This window comes from Salvelinus fontinalis, chromosome 10 (assembly GCF_029448725.1).
Source record: "Salvelinus fontinalis isolate EN_2023a chromosome 10, ASM2944872v1, whole genome shotgun sequence".
NCBI classification, from domain to species: domain Eukaryota; kingdom Metazoa; phylum Chordata; class Actinopteri; order Salmoniformes; family Salmonidae; genus Salvelinus; species Salvelinus fontinalis.
In genome coordinates, this window is record NC_074674.1 from 36315478 (window position 1) to 36338601 (window position 23124).

The window sequence follows — 23124 nt, forward strand, 5'->3', positions numbered from 1 at the left end:
GTAGAATTGCCTTTAAATTGTTTAACTTGGGTCAACAGTTTTGGGTAGCCTTCCACAACCTTCCCACAATAAGTTGGGTGAACTTTTGCCCATTCCTCCTGACAGAGCTGGTGTAACTGAGTCAGGTTTGTAGGTCTCCTTGCTTGCACACGCTTTTTCAGTTCTGCCCACAAATTTTCTATGGGATTGAGGTCAGGGCTTTGTGATGGCCACTCCAATACCTTGACTTTGTTGTCCTTAAGCCATTTTGCCACAACTTTGGAAGTATGCTTGGGGTCATTGTCCATTTGAAAGACCCATTTGCGAACAAGCTTTAACTTCCTGACTGTTGTCTTGAGATGTTGCTTCAATATATTTTCACATAATTTTCCGTCCTCATGATGCTATCTATTTTGTAAAGTGCACCAGTCCCTCCTGCAGCAAAGCACCCCTACAACATGATGCTGTTACCCCCGTGCTTTACGGTTGGGATGGTGTTCTTCGGCTTGCAAGCTTCCCCCTTTTTCCTCCAAATATAACGATGGTCATTATGGCCAAACAGTTATATTTTTGTTTCATCAGACCAGAGGACATTTCCCCAAAAAGTACGATCTTTGTCCCCATGTGTAGTTGCAAACCGGCTTCTTCTGTCTTTTTTATGGCGGTTTTGGAGCAGTGGCTTCTTCCTTGCTGAGCGGCCTTTCAGGTTATGCGATATAGGACTCGTTTTACTGTGGATATAGATACTTTTGTACTTGTTTCCTCCAGCATCTTCACAAGGTCCTTTGCTGTCGTTCTGGGATTTATTTGCACTTTTCGCACCAAAGTACGTTCATCTCTAGGAGACAGAATGCGTTTTTTTCCTGCACGGTTTGACGGCTGCGTGATCCCATGGTGTTTATACTGGCATACTATTGTTTGTACAGATGAACGTGGTACATTCAGTCATTTGGAAATTGCTCCCACGGATGAACCAGAGGGGTCTACAATTTTTTTTCTGAGGTCTTGGCTGATTTCTTTTGATTTTCCCATAATGTCAAGCAAAGAGGCACTGAGTTTGAAGGTAGGCCTTGAAATACATTCACATGTACATCTCCAATTGACTCAAATTATGTCAATTAGCCTATCAGAAGCTTCTAAAGCCAGGACATAATTTTCTGGAATTTTCAAAGCTGTTTAAAGGCACAGTCAACTTAGTGTATGTAAACTTCTGACCCACTGGAATTGTGATACAATGAATTTAAGTGAAATTATCTGTCTATCAACAATCGTTGGAAAAATCACTTGTGTCATGCACAAAGTAGATGTCCTAACCGACTTGCCAAAACTATAGTTTGTTAACAAGAAATATGTGGAGTGGTTGAAAAATGAGTTTTAACGACTCCAACCTAAATGTATATAAATTCCAACTTCAACTTTAGGTGTAGGTGTGTGTTGGGGGGAGGTGTGTGTGTGCATGTAGGTGTGTGTGTTGGGGGGAAAATATGTTCGTTTTTTCTTTTAGTATGCTTTCTTTCATTATTGAGCATTTTTCATAGATCCTTGAATACATTTTTCTCTGACAAATTGATTTCAACCTCGTAACAGCAACAACGGCTCCAGAAAGTGTACATTTAGAGCTAGACTGAAAATGAAATATCATACACAGAGAATATGCTTCAAGGGATAGTGTGCCAACTGTTTCTCACTAAACATTGTTCATTCTAAACTGTAGCTTTGTCAACAACCCAAATATTTAGTGAACTTTCCCTTTCACCTTAAAGCATTTTTAATGTTTTGAGTTGACTTTAGTAGGTTTTAGGATCTTTGCCAACAAAGCAAAATTAATGATGTGTGTCTCACTCTCTTCGTATTCTCTTGTAGAAATGTGGAGATGGAGGAAGAGTGAAGAAGAATTTGGAGGTCACCCAGACATACATCCCACCACCAAGTGAGTTCAGTTAACTCCAAATCCTTCCAGTGCTGTTGTTGTAGTGTAGTTTGTCCTTCTGGCAACTCAACCCTTACTTTTTCTCTTATCAGCTTTGGCATCAGTCAACATTTACAGTACACATGATAACCCCAATGTTGGCACTTAAATGACAGAATTCATAAATTCAAAATGAGTGTATTTTTAAACATGACTCTTCTCTATCGTTGATATGACCCCCAACTTCCCCTATGCTATAATGTGCCATCTTCTTTCCTGTGGAAAACCAAAAGATATCCAAATGAAATCAGCACTAACACTGCTGTCAAATGCAATAATAGGAGAGCCACCGCATTGTCCTCCTCAGCAATTCCCCTCTCTGAACATTCCATCATCCATCTCATTCCAGCCACAGCAGCTGCTGCCAGTCTGTCTCATTTGTCTCGCCTTCCATCGAGCTCCACTGTAACGTTGGGCCCGTTGTCATGGCGATGATGAGTTCAGGATATACGAAAAGAGAGGGGTCGTAGAGGGGATGCGAGGTGGGGTGGGGCCTCTTCCTTAGGAAGGCCTGCAGCCTGACTTTGTGGCCACAATCAGCCAGTAATGACCCTCAGGGGAATCCATTGTGTCCGAGGTCTGGCCGAGTGGCTGTCCGTCCCAAAAAAATTACTGGAGCTATTGTCAGAAACCCCCGAAAACAAAGAGGGGAAGGTGTCACTCTTCAAAGGGGAGGACAATCTCTGGGCAGATGAGTCAGGAACTAACCTTGCATTCCTCAACCCTCTGCAAGCCCATTATTTTGGGGTGAAAAAGAAAAGAGAACGAACCCCAGGTTCATGTTTTGGCTAGGAACATAGCTACCCAGCTTTGGCTTGGGACATAGCTCCCCAGCTATGGCCAACAAGTAATTGTTTCCTGCAATTTCCTCATGCAGGAGAAGAAGAGGATACAGGTTGGAGCATCAGCGGCTTGATGGTGATGGGGTTGGAGGCGACACAGCCAGATCCTCGCTGCTCATTTTTGTTTTTGCATCCTGTTTTACTGGCCAGCCCATTCTGGTTCTTATGTAATGGAAAGGTGATGTGAGCGTGTGGAGGGACTCAGGGACTTGTGATGGAGAATGGCTGAATGGGAATCAGTGGCAAGGGAACAACGTTTCCTCCCATTAAACTGCAAGCAACTCCTCATTGACCTAAGCGCTCCTTTTTATCCACGCCTGCCAAGTGACTACACAGTGCACACACCAAACAACTGGAGCCAGCCAACTTTCTGGGCTCTCAGTTCTGCTTCAGAATTCTGGCCTGAGTGTTGGAATTTAGCTTTTCTGACAGTTGAAGCAGACTGACTGCTGATGTTGTTGCTGGGGGTCCGGCGTGCTTTCATTGGCCAGGATGTGACTCCCCCTCGGTTGTCCTTCCTGTTTGGTAGCTGTCCCCCAGAGGGCTCTTTGGAGTAGTAGTGTCGTAGTACAGGCCTGCTGCTGTCCGTCTTCTCCACCTCCTCCCCACCTACAACAAGGCTTCTGCTTCCTGTCTCTGTTTGTTCAGCTTTGCTGTCAAACCCAAACACACAAATAACAAGTCGGCCCATTCTGGAAAACAAATAAAAGAAAGACTGTAAAACAGGTTTCTGTTTAGACATGAACTGGGACAGGGCCTTTGAGTCTGTATTGTTACTACAGTAGTAGATCATTAATTATCCTCCTATAAAGATAACTTTAATCACTTACAATATAATTCATTAGACTTTATTGAAGGATGTATTCTCCACATTAGTTTAATTTCATTGGCACACAAAGGTTTCAATATATTGTGACAGTAGAGCAGTGATGATTAAGTGATTCTAATAAGGTGAGGCGATGAATGATCTTTTTTATTATTTAAAGAACATAGACTATAACATAGACACAATAAATAACAATATTAACCAGATACACATGGCTTGGATGGTGACAAGAGGTGCAGCCAAACAAACAGAATGCTGTCCCTCACCCTTCCTGCATCCTGTCTTTTCTTCAGGAAAAGAGAGAGCGGTCGGTAGCCTAGCGTAGCGCTGAGCCTAGCATGTAGCGCAGTGGCACAGGATGCAGGAGGCTTAAGGTGGCAGGTGAGAGAAACTGCATAGGGTAAGAAACAGGATGGCTTCTGCCCAGGGGACTGATGATTAGCTTCCTCACAAATTCTCAGGATCCATGTTGGAAATGTTCACTAGTAAGGAAGCAGAAGCAGGGAAACGTGTGTGTGCCTTGGTGTGCATGCATTTGTGCACATATGCTCAATTGCTAGGATGCACACATGTTTGTGTGTGTGTGTGTGTGTGTGTGTGTGTGTGTGTTAGTGTCAGAGGCCTGTGTCAATGCAGCACATGGCCAAGGCCTGTTTTCTGACTTGTCAGAATAGTTGATTTGAGAGTTCTGTCGAGAGAGAGCAATTCTACCTCAGCCATTGGCTCCAGTTATTTTGTTGGCATCTACGTCTGTAATTGGTGCAACGGCTTGTGCGGGACCACGCCACACACAGGCTACCATGGTGGCACTGCCAGGGCCAAGCTCTGGGACTTCACATCGCATGATGAGAAAGCCAGAACTAGCGAGTACACAACAGCGATAAGCATTTGCTTCCACAAACAGATTTGGCCTAAATTGTACAATGTGCTTAAGACAAAAAAAAGATTAGGAGCTTGTAATGTTAACTGGTTGTGTGCCTATGAAGTGTGCTGAAAATGAAGGAATCATAGGAGGAATAATAATGGTTTAAATTACAAGCATTTCGCTACACCCGCAATAACATCTGCTAAACACATGTATGTTACCAATACAATTTGATCTCTGTGATTCCGCTGATATCCAACGATACTACAAAATACCCCAATGTAAGACATGCATTCATGTGTTTCTTCTGTGTGTTCTAGCTATGTGTATTGACTTTGGTCTGTCAGCCGTGCTGGGCATCGCTTTCGGAGGCTTCCTGATCGGAGTTCTGCTTATCGGAGCTCTGTGGTTCATCAAGATCCGCACAGGTGAGTCAGAGTCCCACTATCTGTTTTGTGGTGTTACAATGACATACTTCAAAAGTGTTTTAGGGGTCTTTTTCTCTTGATTTGAGATCTCTCTTAATTTTTACCATGACTTCATTTTAAAACGGTATTATTCTGTTTTATGGGATCTAGGATACCCCACCGGACTGGATGTCGGGTCGACTGCAGTAAACCTCTCAGGTAAGATGCTAGTCACTGTTTCTGTTTGATGCCAGTTACAGTTAAACATAAAGAGCTATATTTTCCATGAATAGGGAATGGTAATGTAGGCACCGCATATAGATCAGGAAAACCTGTCTCCTCCTCCTTTTCTGATCTCTCTCATGGTCTTTCTCCCTCAATCATTCATGCAATCAATCAATCAACAAGTAACATTTTTTCTCTCCCCAGGATGTCCTTGCTCTCTGACCAGCAAACGGCAACCCGTTTCTACGAACCCCTCCCCCTCTGAGAACAGTAGTGCTAATGCCAGCATTGGCAGCACTCAGAGCACGCCAACCAGCAGCATGGCATGAGATCATCAGCACCACCGTCTCCCCTTTCCGACACACCGAGGGGCCTCGTGCTATTTGGTCGCTCTTTCGCCATGCTTAAGAAAGCATTACCCCCCTCTCTTTATTCACACCACAACCACGCACCCGCTCTCACCCGTGACCCCACCTGAAAGTGGTGAGGTCGGGGACGGGGAGGGGTGGGAGGAGCAGGAATGGGAGGGTGGGGGGCTGCTCTAGTCTAGTCCAGGCTCCTAACATTCACCTCTCTAGCCTCCCAGCAAAAGTTCCAGACGGAGATTCAGCGAGGATGAAAAAAAGACCCTGGCTCCCAGCAACAGGAAAAACAAAGCATATCCCCTAAGAACTAACAGGAAATTCATTGCATTCTTCTCAATAAATTGTGCCTCTCTGATGGCGGCACAATACGAGTCAGTCAGTGAAAAAAAGAGACAAAAGATTGACTTTTAAAAACATTATTAGAGAAACTGTTTTTGTCTCTCGACATCCACAGTTGTTGTGATTGGAAATGTCAAGGCCCCTTATTGTAGGCAATTTAGAGATAGAACAGGTGTCAGTCCAGAATCTATCACATTGACTGTAGTTTTAATTAAAATTGTATTACTGTATATGGGTGGCTGGAAGACACCATGTCAGATTTGAAGATTTCAGACAGATCAACAAAGCTAAAATATCCAATGTTCTCCTCCAATACCAAGGGGTACCTGTCTTTATATGAGTCAGGAAAGATTGGGAAAAGGCTACCTCGTAATTTATGTAGATGTCGGATTGTTAAGCACAAGCATGAGAATGGGTTATTCTGGTGAGCTAGTCAGATACCTTATTTTTTTGTTTCTCTCTTTCATTCCGTTTCACTTGAGTTACAATGCATTCGGGAGGTTATCAGACCCCTTCCCTTTTTCCACATTTCGTTACATTACAGCCTTATTCTAAAATTGATGAAAATATTTAAAAAGCTCATCAATACAAACAATACCACATAATGACAAAGTGAAAACAGGTTTTTGCAAAAAAAATAAAAATATGAAACTTATTGTCACGTTCGTAATAAAGACGGGACCAAGGCGCAGCGTGTGTTGAGTTCCACATCTTTATTTGCAGTGAAACTTCCAGAAAAAAACAATAAACCAACAACGAAACGTAACCTCAGTGGTGCAACATGCACATACACAATATCCCACAAAACAGGTGGAAGAAAGGGCTTCCTAAATATGATCCCCAATTAGAGGCGACGATTACCAGCTGCCTCTAATTGGGATCCATACAACCCAGCCACATAGAAAATCAATGACTAGAACACCCCCCTAGTCATGTTCTGAGGGCTCTCATGGTCAGGGCATGACACTTATTTACATAAGTATTCAGACCCTTTGCTATGCGATTCGAAATTCAGCTCAGGTTCATCCTTTTTCCATTTATCATCCTTTTCTATCACATGTGGAGTCCACATGTGGTAAATTAAATTGATTGGACATGATTTGGAAAAGCACACACCTGTCTATATAAGGTCCCACAGTTGACAGTGCATGTCAGAGAAAAAGCCATCAGTTCAAAGGAATTCTCCTTGGAGCTCCGAGACAGGGTTGTGTCAAGGCACAGGTCTGGTGAAGGGTACCAAAACATTTCTGCAGCATTGAAGGTCCCCAAGAACACAGTGGCTTCCATCATTCTTAAATGGAAGAAGTTTGGAACCACCAAGACTCTTCCTAAAGCTGGTCTCCCAGCCAAACTGGGCAATCGGGGGAGAAGGGCCTTGGTCAGGGAGGTGACCAAGAACCCGATGGTCACTCTGACAGAGCACCTGAGTTCCTCTGTGGAGATGGGAGAACCTTCCAGAAGGACAACCATCTCTGCAGCACTCCACCAATCAGGCCTTTGTGGTAGAGTTGCCAGACTGAAGCCACTCCTCAGTAAAATACACATGACAGCCTGTTTGGAGTTTGTCGAAAGGCACCTAAAGGATGCTGACCATGAGAAACAAGATTATGTGGTCTGATGAAACCAAGATTAAACTCTTTGGCCTGAATGCCAAGCATCACGTCTGGAGGAAACCTGGCACCATCCCTACGGTGAACAATGGTGTTGGCAGCATCATGCAGTGGGAATATTTTTCAGCGGCAGAGACTGGAAGACTGAGAATCAAGAGAAAGATGAACGGAGCAAAGTACAGAGAGATCCTTGATGAAAACCTGCTCCAGAGCGCTCAGGACCTCAGACTGGGGCAAAGGTTCACCTTCCAACAGGACAATGACCGTAAGCACTTAGTCAAGACAAACCAGGAGTGGCTTCGGGACAAGTCTCTGAATGTCCTTGAGTGGCCCAGCCAGAGCCCGGACTTGAACCCGACCAAACATCTCTGGAGAGACCTGAAAATATCTGTGCAGCTACGCTCCACATCCAACCTGACAGAGCTTGAGAGGATCTGCAGAGACAAATGGGAGATCATACCCAAATACAGGTGTGCCAAGCTTGTAGCATCATACCCAAGAAGACTCAAAGATGTAATTGCTGCCAAAGGTGCTTCAACAAAGTACTGAGTAAAGGGTCTGAATACTTATGGAAATGGTATTATTTCAGTTTTTAATTTGTAATATATTTGCACAAAAACTGTTTTTGCTTTGTCATTATGGGGTATTGTGTGTAGATTGATGAGGGGAAAAAACGATTTAATACATTTTAGAATAAGGCTGTAACGTAACAAAATGTAGAAAAATGGAAGGTGTTGGAATTCTTTCCAAATGCACTGTACATCATATTGTTTTGCTCCAAGCCATCTGTTACATACAAGCAGAATTTATAACAAAATGTCCATGCATGTCAATGTTACTTAGGAGCCTTTGCGAATTAATAGTTTTTATAGTCCATTTTTAAAAATATAATATTTATCTGAATTTGTATTATGTCTAGATAGAGACACATTTTACTTTCCTCAATGCAAACTAAAGTCAACCCCAAAGAAAGGTTTTACCCAAAACATTGTGAGATTTGTAAAGACCAACAAAAAAAATATGAAAAATGAAGATTTAACATCTAAATGATTGAACTCAGGAAAAACTATATTTGACATTATTGTAATTTAGGGACAAATGATTGATGTCCAGTGCCAAGAAAAATGGAAATCAGATGTGATAGATGGTTGAACCGTAAGTGTAAACCCATTCTGTGTGTAATTGTACAAATGTAAATGTATTTTTATTGTATTGCCTCTTTTTACCTCTTTGAAAATGCTCTCACGATACAAAGAAAAGCTTTGTGATTATGACCTGCTGGGTATAAAGACATCCCCTTCAAACATTCCATTCAGCCATGTCTCTTAAAGAAACAGCAATACTGTACCAAAAATAATTTTTATGTTTTTATTGTTATGATTGTACTAGTTATTGTTCATTACACAAATGTATATGTGTTGAGTAATTAATTATTAATTAGTCATTCATTTGTTTTTATACTGTCATCAAAAGCAGCCATCTTAAAACCAAGTGAGCTTCCTCAACCAAACACTGTTTTGAATGGACCAATATGTTTCTTTCCCCCCACCTAAATAATTATGTAGCTAATAATGGATTGTGTGTGTGTTTCTATGTGCATGTGTGACTGAGTGAGTGCATGCATGCAAGTGTGCATGCTCTAACTTATTCCGTTCAAATATATACATATATAGATATATATTAAATCAAATAGCTTAGTACACACCCCAAAACTTTTCAAATGTTCAAATCAAAAGGCTATTGCGCAGAAGAATGTGAACAGTCGGGTGCATCACAAATTCAGAACCTCTGGACAGCAACATAATAAACTGAAGCACTGATCATTGGGAGCGAGATCAGAAATAGGTAGCCTCGCCTACAAAACTAAAACACCCCATATGTTCAAATCAAAAGTCCTGATTTAACATGACATTAATAACATAGCCACATCCCGAGTACCCGGTGCCGACACGTTCAGAAATCAAAAGATGGTTTGTGCAATAGACCGCTGCGCCACTCGGGAGGCCCCATTGAAGCTATTATGAGCCACTTTTAACCCACAATAGTCAGCATATAAGGGGAGCACTGGCGTCCCACTGAACTGAACCTCCACAGGCAAGCAACAGTGAATGAAGGGAGTGTTGTAGTATCAGACAGTCTGTGACAGCTAGGCTCTCTGAGAGTACTGGCAGAAAGCAGGGTAAATCAGATGGGCTGTCAGTTAATCCAGTCGTTAACCCAGCAGATTCTGGCCCAGCCTCAGAGGGCTTCCTCTGCTCATAGATACACATGAGCCAAGCAATCCTCAATCCTCAACACACGACACATTTCCCTTTCTCACAATGTTAGACACTCGCGAGGCAAGGCGAGCAGACTGTGTTGTGTGTATGTGTGTGTTGAAGACAGAATATGTGCATGTATTACGAGAGTGTGTGTGTGTGTGTGTGTGTGTGTGTGTGTGTGTGTGTGTGTGTGTGTGTGTGTGTGTGTGTGTGTGTGTGTGAGAGAGAAAGTGAGTGTTTGTCTTTCGGGAGGTGTCTTTGTTTAAATCCAGAAAGGGGGACTTAGGAAGTGGTTATGAGCTCTTTGTTATTGAGTGATACACTCAATGCAGCTCTTGAATTGGGAGGCTCCCAAACGTACAAGGTCTAAGTGTGTAAGAAAAATATCATCCAATATTTCTTGCACCATATGCAATTGAAATCACAAAAAAAAGGGTATTACCAATTTGTAAGTCGCTCTGGATAAGAGCGTCTGCTAAATGACTTAAATGTAAATGTAAAATTACTTTTTTTGTTTTATCACATTTTTTGAAAACTAATATAATATGTAAAAACGGAATACATTGAAACTCATCTGGACAGACAGAAATAATAACATTACCAAGTATCTTAACCCTTGAAATGTATTCACAGGAATACGTTTTTCTGTCATCTATTTTTTTCCTATAAGCAGCAACATGAAGTCATTTCCCTAATTTTGATCTGTTCTGGGCTGCTGTGTTAGAAATAATGCCTTAGATTAAAGGCTCGTTTGTGCCTGGGTATAATGTGTCTATACAGGATGTCACCCTTCAGGATTGTTAACAACATTGTTAGAGTCTGTCATCTTAACAAAATTACTGCTCCAATTCTATGCATGGATGAAAAATGCAGGGAATTCCATAACCCTGGCTAAAGTGCCTTTTATCGTGCACTGAACAAATTCAAATGATACTGTTTGTTGTCTTTTGAAAAGTATATATGTTTTTTTGTGTATCAACTGTCTTAATAAAATTAGTTTATGAAACTAATTGGGTGTTTGTGATTCTTATTGTGATATCTTCAGATCTATTATGATTCCCTTGCTGGCTTACATGTAAGAGCAGGGTCAAGGTAAGAGGAGTTAACATTGCAGAACATAGCTGCTGTGAGACTCAAGCATAGAAAGAGAAGCAACTCAAGCATCTGCTATGCCTTGGGTGTCCCACAATGTTATGCTGCGTTCCTAACCAAGTGGGAAGGTGGTATTTACCTCATACGACTAGGAGAAATCCACTTGAATGCCCTTCTGATCATGATGAGACGAAAGGAACAATTATGCGTTTTTAAATTAGAGCAGTTGGAAATAGTGTATTGTTAAGTAGCACACATTGATGTATTTGTTGATTAGGAGTGGTCTTCAAGGATTAGTTCTATGTGTATAAATGGCAAAGTTGACTTTTCTGCCTTTGTGTGGTTGAAGGTCAGGATTACATGGGATATAACACACACACTTTTTACTGTATCTCAAAGTTTACATTCATATAGTAGACTAAACTCCACTCCAAGTTGAAAAGATTCTGATGAACTTCCACAACAGAGTGGAGCAGAGATCAGGCTTTGTGGAATCTAGATCAGACTACATCCATTTGTCTAAGGTCAAAACAAAATGTAAACATGTACGTTGTACCTATGTTTGTCCTCTGTAGTTGCATGCCCTTAATTGTTTGCTGAAATCCTTACTTTTACAATAAACGTTAATAAAATACAACCAACTTTTTTCTAGTTTTTGTTGATGTAATCGGCGCTTGATTTCACAAAGGCTGGTCTCTGCTCCACTCTGTTGGTGAAGTTCATCATAAACTTTTGAGTTTAGTCCGCTAACATTCATACTGCTTGTTTGAGGATTTCAATGGATGTATAAAGCAGATGAGACATTAACACTTAGATGTCTCTGACTCAAGCTAACAAATAATCTGTTGAAAGTTGTCTGTGAACGTTGACATAGTTAATGACCGAAACATCTGCACTAAAGTATTTTGGCTTGATTGGTTTTCATTTGTTTGCAGCAGAAAACGTACGTTGGATAGTAGCAAGTTTTTCCACATTTGCTTGCTAGTGCAGTGGGTTTTAGCTATCTATTGATTAGATACTGAATGTGAAACTTGACTCTAGTTGGCAGCTATTTTGCTACATTAGTTAGATAGAAAGCTAGATAACCTAGCTAAGTGATGTTAGCTAGCTGCTAGCTAATTAGCTAGCTACAATATTCTAGCTTACAATGTTAAGGCTGCAATATGTAACTTTTTGGGCAACAAGACCAAATTCAAATAAATGCGATAGATGTGTTCTATGTGCACTATTTCTATGCTTCCAGTTCTTAAGTATAATTTTTGAATTTTTTTACTTTCAGTTTTGTACACCAGCTTCAACGATCTGAAAATACAATATTTTTGGTTATGGAAAATATATTTCACAGCAGTTTAGATGGTACAATTATTTTCTACACTACACTTGTTTTGTCAAGTAAAATTAGGCGAACTATTCAAATTTTAGCAACCAGGAAATGGCGGAGTGATTTCTGCATAGTGCTTTAAGATAGCAAGTAAAACTTGTATGTGACTGACCGCCTCGATTCGGTCTTTTGTAGCAAAATTTGAAATTGTGTTTTTTTACATTGGATTACAAGTAGAGACTCATACACTGCAGTTGAAGAACACTGGGAAAGTAATTCTGCTTTGAAAGTTGATAAACTTGTAACCCCACTTTTGAGAAAATGGTATACCTACTGGAGAGCTCTTCTTTGTCTACACCATGGGTTCGTAAACTTTTTCAGCCTGGGACCCAAATAAGAAAGTCTGTGTTTTCCTGGGACCCAAGCATAGGAAAATATGCAACTATACATAAATATTGGTACATTTCATTGCCATTATGGCTAAAACAAATGCAATATAGACAAAAAATAACAATGAAATTAAAGATCCATATAAATATCTATTCATGTTTATTTCCCCCCATTAAAAACACTCGACATCTGTCTAGGTTGGAACTGTTGCTGTTCAAATATAATAAATAATTTTCATTCTGAACTGGAATAAACTGATTGATCACATCACACAGATGAATAACAGAACACACTCACAGGCTCAGTTTTTCATAGTGCAACCCTAAGTAACAGTACAGATGAAAAATGATCAGGCCTACTGTACATCTTACTGTAGAAATTGTTGTTGAAAGAAAGTCTAGGTTGGAACTGTTGCTGTTAAAATACAATACATATTTTTATTCTGAACTGGAATAAACTGATTGATCACATCACACAGATGTAGACCAGAAAACACACACGCAGTCCTAATGAGAGCATGTCTTGACAGTTTTTGTACTTGTTTTTTAAGTATGTCAGAGTTGAGAACCCTGACTCGCATAGGTATGTGGCGCCAAACTGGACCAGAACATATACTGCCTCCTCAGTCAGGCAGGAGACTGCTTCCTGCTGTAGATGAGCAACCCAGAACTATGTGAGTGTGTTAGCATCTCGCTTCAGTTTATTCCAGTTAAGAATAAAAAATATTATTGTATTTTAATAGCAACAGTTCCAACCTAGACAAGTTTTCAACAATATTTCTACATTAAATGATCAGGCCTACTGTACATCTTTTCATCTGTACTGTTACTAGGGTTGCACTATCATTAGCTAGCTTGCATTGGTAAATGTTAGCTATTAGCTGTGTACAAGGCCAGGGGATTGTTTGAAAGGGAAACTCACAACTACTATGAGAGTTGGTTAGTACTCCTTTATTTCTGCTCATCATCACCTGTTATAAAATCACAACAATGCCTTGCTAGCTGACTTACTTTTCCACTGTTGAAGCACTGTTTCCTGAAGCGTTATGGCCTGTTCCGTAATAACTCCATGGGTTTACCATCATGCTGTGATGTTTGGTCAGGACATATTAATTGTTCGTTATGAGAGACTCATTACTAAGCACTTCACACACAAAACACATTGTGGGCGCTCCTCATTATAAGTTTGTATGAAAGAGAGAGAAACTCATCTTTGTATATGCGTTTCATGACAATTGAGCTCAGTCAGAACTTGTGGCTAGCATTACTCCATTTGATGACAGCGGTGAGTGATGGCGAGTGGGAATGACAAGTTTCTTTTTTAAATATATATTTTTTATTTCACCTTTATTTAACCAGGTAGGTCAGTCGAGAACAAGTTCTCATTTACAACTGCGACCTGGCCAAGATAAAGCAAAGCAGTGCAACACAAACAACACAGAGTTACACATGGAATAAACAAAACGTACAGTCAATAAGACAATAGAAAACATATATATACAGTGTCTGCAAATGAGGTAAGATTAGGGAGGTAAGGCAATAAATAGGCCGTAGTGGTGAAGTAATTACAATTTAGCAATTAAACACTGGAGTGATACATGTGCAGAAGATGATTGCGCAAGTAGAGATGCTGGGGCGCAAAGGAGCAAAAAAAGAAATAACAATATGGGGATGAGGTAGTTGGATGGGCTATTTACAGATGGGCTATGTACAGGTGCAATGATCTGTGAGCTGCTCTGACAGCTGATGCTTAAAGTTAGTGAGAGAGATATGAGTCTCCAGCTTTAGTGATTTTTGCAAATCGTTCCAGTCATTGGCAGCAGAGAACTGGAAGGATAGGCAACCAAAGAAGGAATTGGCTTTGGGGGTGACCAGTGAAATATACCTGCTGGAGCGCGTGCCTCGGGTGGGTGCTGCTATGATGACCAGTGAGCTGAGATTAGGCGGGACTTTACCTAGCAAAGACTTATAGATGACCTGGAGCCAGTGGTTTTGGCAATGAATATGCAGCGAGGGCCAGCCAACGAGAGCATACAGGTCGCAGTGGTGGGTAGTATATGGGGCTTTAGTGACAAAACGGGTGGCACTGTGATAGACTGCATCCAGTTTGCTGAGTAGAGTGTTGGAGGCTATTTTGTAAATGACATCGCCAGAGTCAAGGATCAGTAGAATAGTCAGTTTTACGAGGGTATGTTTGGCAGCATGAGTGAAGGATGCTTTGTTGCGAAATGGGAAGCCGATTCTAGATTTCATTTTGGATTGGAGATGCTTAATGTGAGTCTGGAAGGAGAGTTACAGTCTAACCAGACACCTAGGTATTTGTAGTTGTCTACATATTCTAAGTCAGAACCGTCTAGAGTAGTGATGCTGGACGGGCAGGTAGGTGCGAGTAGCGATCGGTTGAAGAGCATGCATTTAGTGATGGCGCACTGAACAGAGAGCGCAGATGCACTTGGCCAAATCAATTCCAGTAATTAATTAAGTAATTATAAGTTTACTCTGACATGTCACGAACCACCATTAAGTGGGTCACGACCCATACTTTATGGCTGGTCTACACCAATGCAGCATGTTGTCTGGAGCCTTAGCTCCACCCATCTCGTTAAGGATTCACGTGAGGCCATGCAGGAAACACACCATATATCAAATAAAAGTTTAATTGTCACATGCACAGGATACAGAAGGTGTAAATGGTACAGTGAAGTGGTAACTTGCATAGTAGCAATATCAAAAACAGAGTGTCCAGATAAAAATATTTTATAAATATTTTATCATTATTATATGACGCTTACCCGACACACTTGTCTAAATTGTTGGGTCATGCAAAGGAATTGCTATAACCACCCCCCAGCCACATCTAGCTAAGTGGATGGGTCACTATCGTCTAGACATGTACACATGTTCATGAAATACAATAGATGGCCGTAATCACCCCCAGACACACCTGGCTAACTTGATGGGTCATGTAATAATCCTGCTGAATTGGAGTTTTCTGTTTAGACATGTAACTACCTAGGTAGCTAGCTAGCTAAACAAGGAACCGGCATAATCCCAACTCATACTACTACCAATACAAACATTGTCATAGCATGAATCTGCTAACAAACTAGGTTCAATGTTAGCTACATTTACATTTAAGTCATTTAGCAGACGCTCTTATCCAGAGCGACTTACAAATTGGAAAGTTACATATTACATACATATTCATCCTGGTCCCCCCGTGGGGAATGAACCCACAACCCTGGTGTTGCAAGCGCCATGCTCTACCAACTGAGCCACACGGGACCACCTAAATAACAAACTTATATTCCATCCATAAATACAAATACAATTGTTGAATAACGAGCGTAGTTTGTTTAGACACAGAAAAAGCCAGGAACCTTCCCGCTAGCCATGATTGGCTGAGATAATGGATGGGATGGACATGCCAGGAGATGAGTTTGGATTCGTCTGCCATGTAGCTTGCTTCTGTCTATAATGTGGGCTGTTCAGTATGTGCTTACAGTATTTTCTACCGTGCCGTTTTTGAAAAATAAATGTTAGCCATCAAGAACTACAAAAGTTTTGCTACTTTTCTCAACAACTTTGATGCCCTAAATTTAGCAGGCGCTGTCGACAGATCAGTTGGAAAAAGTGATGGGCTACTTTCTGCACACGTGACTTGACACAACGCTGGTCAAACAAGATGTAGCTACAAACAAAACAGAGTTAAATAGTTCCAGTCTGCCGTGAAGCAGGGCCTCCCGGGTGGCGCAGTGGTCTAGGGCACTGCATCGCAGTGCTAGCTGCGCCACCAGAGTCTCTGGGTTCGCGCCCAGGCTGGGCTGGGTTCGCGCCCAGGCTCTGTCGCAGCCGGCCGCAACCGGGAGGTCCGTGGGGCGACGCACAATTGGCATAGCGTCGTCCGGGTTAGGGAGGGTTTGGCCGGTAGGGATATCCTTTTCTCAGTATGTAAAATGTAATATGTAAAAAATTTAAAATGTAATAAAATGTATGCACTCTACTGTAAGTCGCTCTGGATAAGAGCGTCTGCTAAATGACTAAAATGTAATGTAAATGTAAGCATTCATCCATGTATACGAGTAAGATTGTAGCTACATTTTCAGACACGTTTCTAATTTTGTCAGAAAGTCATTTTTATTGCAAGTTAAAGCGTACTGTTAGTTAGCTATCAAACGCTAGCTTGCTGGCTCGCTAGATAACGTTACGCGTATGATCTGTGTAGTAATATTATTCTAATCAGAAATCCATTTGCATTGCTAGTTATAGCCTAATGTTATTAAGGCACATGAAAGTTCACATGTTATTAAGGCACATGAAAGTTCACGTTCCAGACAGCATTTCTGCCAAAAAATGCATTTTGATAAAAAATAAATGTTTACGTTCAAATGCCGCTCCTGTGAAGTAGTGATGTGCGACATACGCCTAGTTTCCTAAAACGAGTTACATATTTCAGTTGAACACGTATTGACTCTATCGCATGCATTGTAGCAGTAGTAGACTTTTCTGGTGGACACTGGAGCTTGGAAATAGCATCAGCTGTTCACCTCTTGCACTTTGTTAATGTATGATTGCATGAATTCCTTCTCACATATCATTCTTACTCTTCTCAATGAGCAGCGGGTGCTGCCGTGGGCCCCATCCCAAAGCACTCACAGGCGGCTCAGTCCTCGCGCAGCAGTCCCTCCCAGCTGCAGTCAGAGCAGGAGATGTTCACCCCTCCGTCTCCAGACTGCAAATTAATCGCACATGCGGGAAGCCACCGCTGGCTGATCCTGCCCTGGCTTACATTCAGGGCGGGATGTAAATGAAAAAAAAGAAACTAAAAAAGAAACATGCTCTACCAAAAGTGACCCAAAAGAGACACTGGCGGAGTTACTTCGTTTTTTATTTTATATATATTTTTATATATATAAAATAAAAAACGAAGTAACTCGCCAGAGTGTCTCTTTTGGGTCACTTTTGCCGGTCCTAAACCCGGATTAAGGAGGAGGGTTAGAATTGTGACATAAAAAAAACAAAAATCGACAGAAGAAAGTTAATTTGTAGTTCTAAACATATTTAGGGTGTTTTTTAGTCACTTTTTGTCTCTCCCACGACGTTATTCCTCTCTCCTACAGCGTCCAACTATTATTCTGTTTTTTTGTGTGCACACTAGGTGCACTTAGCACAGAAGAAAGTAGAGCTACCTAGAGAAACATTCATAGGTGCCCTCAAAGCTGCAAGGTTGTGCAGTTGCCTCCAGGGCAGAAGAAAGTAGAGCTAGCTAGAGACATCTCTATAGGTGCCCTCAAAGCAGCAAGGTTGTACAGTTGTCCCCAGGGCAGAATAAAGTAGTGCTAGCTAGAGACAGGTTCATAGGTGCCCTCAAAGCAGCAAGGTTGTACTGTACATGTGTACACATTCCAGTCCCATGTTTCCCTATCAATTTCAAAGAAGAATTAAATCCCATATGCCCTAATCTCATCCTACACAACACAACTTCCTCCATTCTGTTCCCATTACATGACACTCCCGTACAGGTTTCCTTGTATTATTAAAATGTATCCCTTACTACTTTCATCCCATTGTCTCTGCCAGCAATCTAACTCATTTTTCACGAATTAATGTTTTCATTTCTCCTCTACAACTGTACCTGTATATCCACAATATTATTATTCCCTGCTTTTTTTGTTGCTATTACAGTGCCTGAATTGAAAATGGATAACATTTAGATTTTTTTGGGGCACTGGCCTACACACAATACCCCATAATGTCAAAGTGGAAATATGTTTGTTTTTTTACAAATTAATAAAAAATGAAATGCTGACATGTCTTGAGTCAATAAGTATTCAACCCCTTTGTTATGGTAAGCCTAAATAAGTTCAGGAGTACAATTTTGCTCAACAAGCCACATAATAAGTTGCATGGACTCACTCTATGTGCAATAATAGTGTTTAACATAATTTTTTAATGACTACTTCACGTCTGTACTCCACACATACAATTATCTGTAAGGTCCCTCAGAATGAGGACTTAATTTCAAACACAGTTTCAACCACAAACACCAGGGAGGTTTTCCAATGCCTCGCTAAGAATGGCACCTATTGGTAGCTAGGTAAAAAAAAAGAGATTGAATATCTCTTTGAGCATGGTGAAGTTATTAACTACACTTTGGATGGTGTATCAATACACCCAGTCACTATAAAGATAAAGGCATCCTTCCAAACTCAGTTGACAGAGAGGAAGGAAACCGCTCAGGGATTTCCCCATGAAGCCAATGGTGACTTTAAAACAGTTACAGAGTTTAATGCCAGGATAGGAGAAAACTGAGGATGAATCAACAATATTGTAGTTACTCCACAATACTAAGCTAATTGACAGAGTGAAAATAAAGAAGCCTGTACAGAATAAAAATATTCTGAAATATGCTTCCTGTTTACAACAAGGCACTAAAGTAATACTGCAAAAAATATTGCAAAGCAATTAACTTTTTTGTCCCTAATACAAAGTGTTACTGTTTGGGGCAAATCCAATACACATTTCTGAAAAACACTCTCCATATTTCTAAGCATAGTGGTGGCTGCATCATGTTATCAGTATGGTTGTAATGGTTAATGACTGAGGAGATTTTCAGGATTAAAAAGAAAGGGAATGGTAGAGCTAAGCACTGGCAAAATCGTAGAGGAAAACCTGGTTCAGTCTGCTTTCCATCAGACACGGGGAGATTAATTAACCTTCAACTGGACAATAACCCAAAACACAAGTCCAAATCTACAATGGAGTTGCCTACCAAGAAGACAGTGAATGTTCCTGAGTGGCCGAATCTACTTGAAAATCAAATTTACTTTTGTAAATAAGGTATGTTTTTTTTTTTTAATTTAATACATTTGCAGACATTTCAAAAAAACTGTTTTCACTTTGTCATTATGGGGTATTGTGCGTAGATTGATGAGGGGGAAAAAGTATTTGATCAATTTTAGAATAAGGCTGTAACATAACAAATTGTGGAAAAAGTCAAGGGGTATGAATACTTTCTGAAGGCACTGTATCATTTCCATTAACTCTTGTTTGAGCAGAAATCCAACAGAACTGAATTTCAATACCATGTCTTTGTAACTACAACAGCATCATTACTTCAAACCATAAATCCTCACGTTCTGACTTTCCAGATCTTAATCTACACAAAACTGATACAGAGTCCCAACATATTACTACTGTTCTTGGTTGCACCTCCTCTATCCATTTTAATACAATTATCGCAACCATTTCTCTTGAATATACAGATAAATTATTTGTTAGTCTCTTACAAAGAATAACATCGTAATCAGGAATAAACACACCTGCTCCTATCTTCCCATTCATGGGATCCTTTGAACCATCTTTGTACACTGCAATGCAAGAATAAAATTGATTACTAATATATTGTTGCTACATTATCTTCTTCACACCCCTGTTTGTTTTCTTAGATCAGGCTCAACATATGGTCTTGTATAAAACCATGGTGGCACATTTCCTATTGCCACAGACGGCCCTATAACACTGAGTCTATATTCATCAATCTTTTCTCAATCCCTGGGCCGAAATCCCTCTTTTGATGTCGTTCATATTACCAGCAGTCTTCCAATACTGTCAGCGTAAGATGATCTGCAGTACTACCCTTCAGTCGTGCCCAGTATGCAAGGGCTAGCTTAACTCATCTAAGGGTTAGTGGCATTTCCCCAGTATCTACTTGTAAAGCCTCAACTGGTGTAATTTGAAAGGCACCATCGCACATCCTGAGCGACTTTGCTTGCATCCTACTAAGGTGCAACAGCAATGTAATAGCCACAGAACCATATACAAAGCACCCATAGTCTATGGACAAGCTAATGAAAGTACGATAAACAGTACTTGGACTGACATAGGTGCCGGGACTCATTTTGGGTGCCGGTACTGTTTACATTTAGGTGGAGGAGCTCCACAATAATTTTTAGCTAATATTCTATAAGCAGTGCAGGAGCTCAATCAGTAGAACATTTGAGGTGTTGGTACAGTGGCTTGAGAAAGTATTCACCCCCTTGGCTTTTTTCCTATTTTGTTGCCTTACAATTATTTTGTTGCCTTTTTAATGTGAAACAAACAAGAAATAAGACAGAAAAAACAGAACTTGAGCGTGCATAACTATTGACCCGCCCAATGTCAATACTTTGAAAGAGCCACCTTTTGCAGCAATTACAGCTGCAAGTCTCTTGGGGTATGTGTCTATAAGCTTGGCACATCTAGCCACTGGGATTTTTGCCCATTCTTCAAGGCAAAACTGCTCCAGCTCCTTCAAGTTGGTTGGGTTCCGCTGGTGTACAGCAATCTTTAAGTCATACCACAGATTCTCAATTGGATTGAGGTCTGGGCTTTGACTAGGCCATTCCAAGACATTTAAATGTTTCCCCTTAAACCACTCGAGTGTTGCTTAAGCAGTATGATTAGGGCCATTGTCCTGCTGGAAGGTGAACCACCGTCCCAGTCTCAAATCTCTGGAAGACTGAAACAGGTTTCCCTCAAGAATTTCCCTGTACTTAGCGCCATCCATCATTCCTTCAATTCTGACCAGTTTCCCAGTCCCTGTTGATGAAAAACTTACCCACAGCATGATGCTGCCACCAGTATGCTTCACTGTGGGGATGGAGTTCTTGGGGTGATGAGAGGTGTTGGGTTTGCACCAGACATAGCGTTTTCCTTGATGGCCAAAAAGCTCAATTTTAGTCTCATTTGACCAGAGTACCTTCTTCCATATGTTTGGGGAGTCTCCCACATGCCTTTTGGCAAACACAAAACGTGTTTGCTTATTTTTTTCTTTAGGCAATGGCTTTTTTTCTGGCCACTCCTCTGTAAAGCCCAGCTCTGTGGAGTGTACGGCTTAAAGTGGTCCTATGGATAAATACTAAAATCTCCGCTGTGGAGCTTTGCAGCTCCTTCAGGTTTATCTTTGGTCTCTTTGTTGCCTCTCTGATTAATGCCCTCCTTGCCTGGTCTGTGAGTTTTGGTGGGCGGCCCTCTCTTGGCAGGTTTGTTGTGGTGCTATATTCTTTCAATTTTTTTATAATGGATTTAGTGGCGGATATTTTTTTATAGCCCAATCCTGATCTGTACTTCTCCACAACGTTGTCCCTGACCTGTTTTCGAAAGCTCCTTGGTCTTCATAGTGCCGCTTGCGTGGTGGTGCCTCTTGCTTAATGATGTTGCAGACTCTGGGGCCTTTCAGAAAAGGTGTATATATATATCATGGGACACTTAAATAAAGTCCACCTGTGTGCAATCTAACTAATTTTGTTACTTCTGAAGGTAATAGGTTGCACCAGATGTTATTTAGGGGCTTCATAGCAAAGGGGGTGAATACATATGCACCCACCACTTTTCATATATTTATTTATTTATTTTTATTTTACCGCTATTTTACCAGGTTAGTTGACTGAGAACACGTTCTCATTTGCAGCAACGACCTGGGGAATAGCCACAGTGGAGAGGAGGGGGACAAATGAGCCAATTGTAAACTGGGGATTATTAGGTGACCATGATGGTTTGAGGGCCAGATTGGAAATTTAGCCAGGACACCGGGGTTAACACCCCTACTCTTACGATAAGTGCCATGGGATCTTTAATGACCTCAGAGAGTCAGGACACCCGTTTAACGTCCCATCCGAAAGACGGCACCCTACACAGGGCAGTGTCCCCAATCACTGCCCTGGGGCATTGGGATATATTTTTTTTAGACCAGAGGAAAGAGTGCCTCCTACTGGCCCTCCAACATCACTTCCAGCAGCATCTGGTCTCTCATCCAGGGACTGACCAGGACCAACCCTGCTTAGCTTCAGAAGCAAGCCAGCAGTGGTATGCAGGGTGGTATGCTGCTGGCGATATATAAATATATATATATTTTTTTAACAAGTTGTTTCTTTCATTTCACTTCACCTATATGGACTATCTTGTGTACGATATGCCATGCCGACCCATCACAGTACAGTTGTGCCAAATCAGCCAAAAACAAAGCTACAACTTTGTTACAATCGTAGTCCCATCCATCTGCCCCCAAGCTAGCCTGCAGTCAAAGCAGTCACTCCCAGTGTCTTCTCCATGTTGAGCTCCCACTCCCACCTCTACCCTGCTCCCGCCTCTGCACCGTTTTGATTAGACGCCTGACTGAACCAATCGTAATAGTTTCTGCTCTTATGGGGTCTTACAATAACTAAAACGCTTACAAGCACATCAACAGGGCAAACCATATTACAGGTTGACATATACAGTACCTGATACCATTCACAAGTATTGAAAATAAGTCAACACTTTTGTTCAATTTTTTGTTTAAATGACAACTTTTGTTAAATTTTTGTGTTTAAATGACAACATCATTGTTGATGATTGTGAACTACAAGAAAAGAAGAACCGAGCACGCCCCCATTCCATTGAGGGGGAAGTAGTGGAGCAGGTTGAGAGCTTCAAGTTCCCTGGCGTCCACATCACCAACAAACTGACATGGTGCAAGCACACCAAGACAGTTGTGAAGAGGGCACGACAAAACCTATTCCCCCTCAGGAGAGAAAAGATTTGGCATGTGTCCTCAAATCCTCAAAAGGTTTTACAGCTGCACCATCGAGAGAATCCTGACGGGTTGCATCACT

The 23124-nt window shown here is 41.2% G+C and overlaps 1 protein-coding gene across 3 annotated transcripts in view; it reads left to right on the forward strand.

Annotated features, from left to right (window-relative positions):
- LOC129864119 (endoglin-like) overlaps window positions 1-10698 on the forward strand; it is a 66962-nt gene extending 56264 nt beyond the window's left edge. For all 3 annotated transcript variants that reach the window (XM_055936736.1, XM_055936737.1, XM_055936739.1), the window contains 4 exons: window positions 1843-1909; window positions 4802-4909; window positions 5060-5107; window positions 5318-10698. In XM_055936736.1, the coding sequence (XP_055792711.1) occupies window positions 1843-1909; window positions 4802-4909; window positions 5060-5107; window positions 5318-5442 (348 nt within the window). In that variant the 3' untranslated portion in view covers window positions 5443-10698. The remainder of the gene's footprint in view (window positions 1-1842; window positions 1910-4801; window positions 4910-5059; window positions 5108-5317) is intronic.
- The last annotated feature ends 12426 nt before the right edge of the window (window positions 10699-23124 follow it).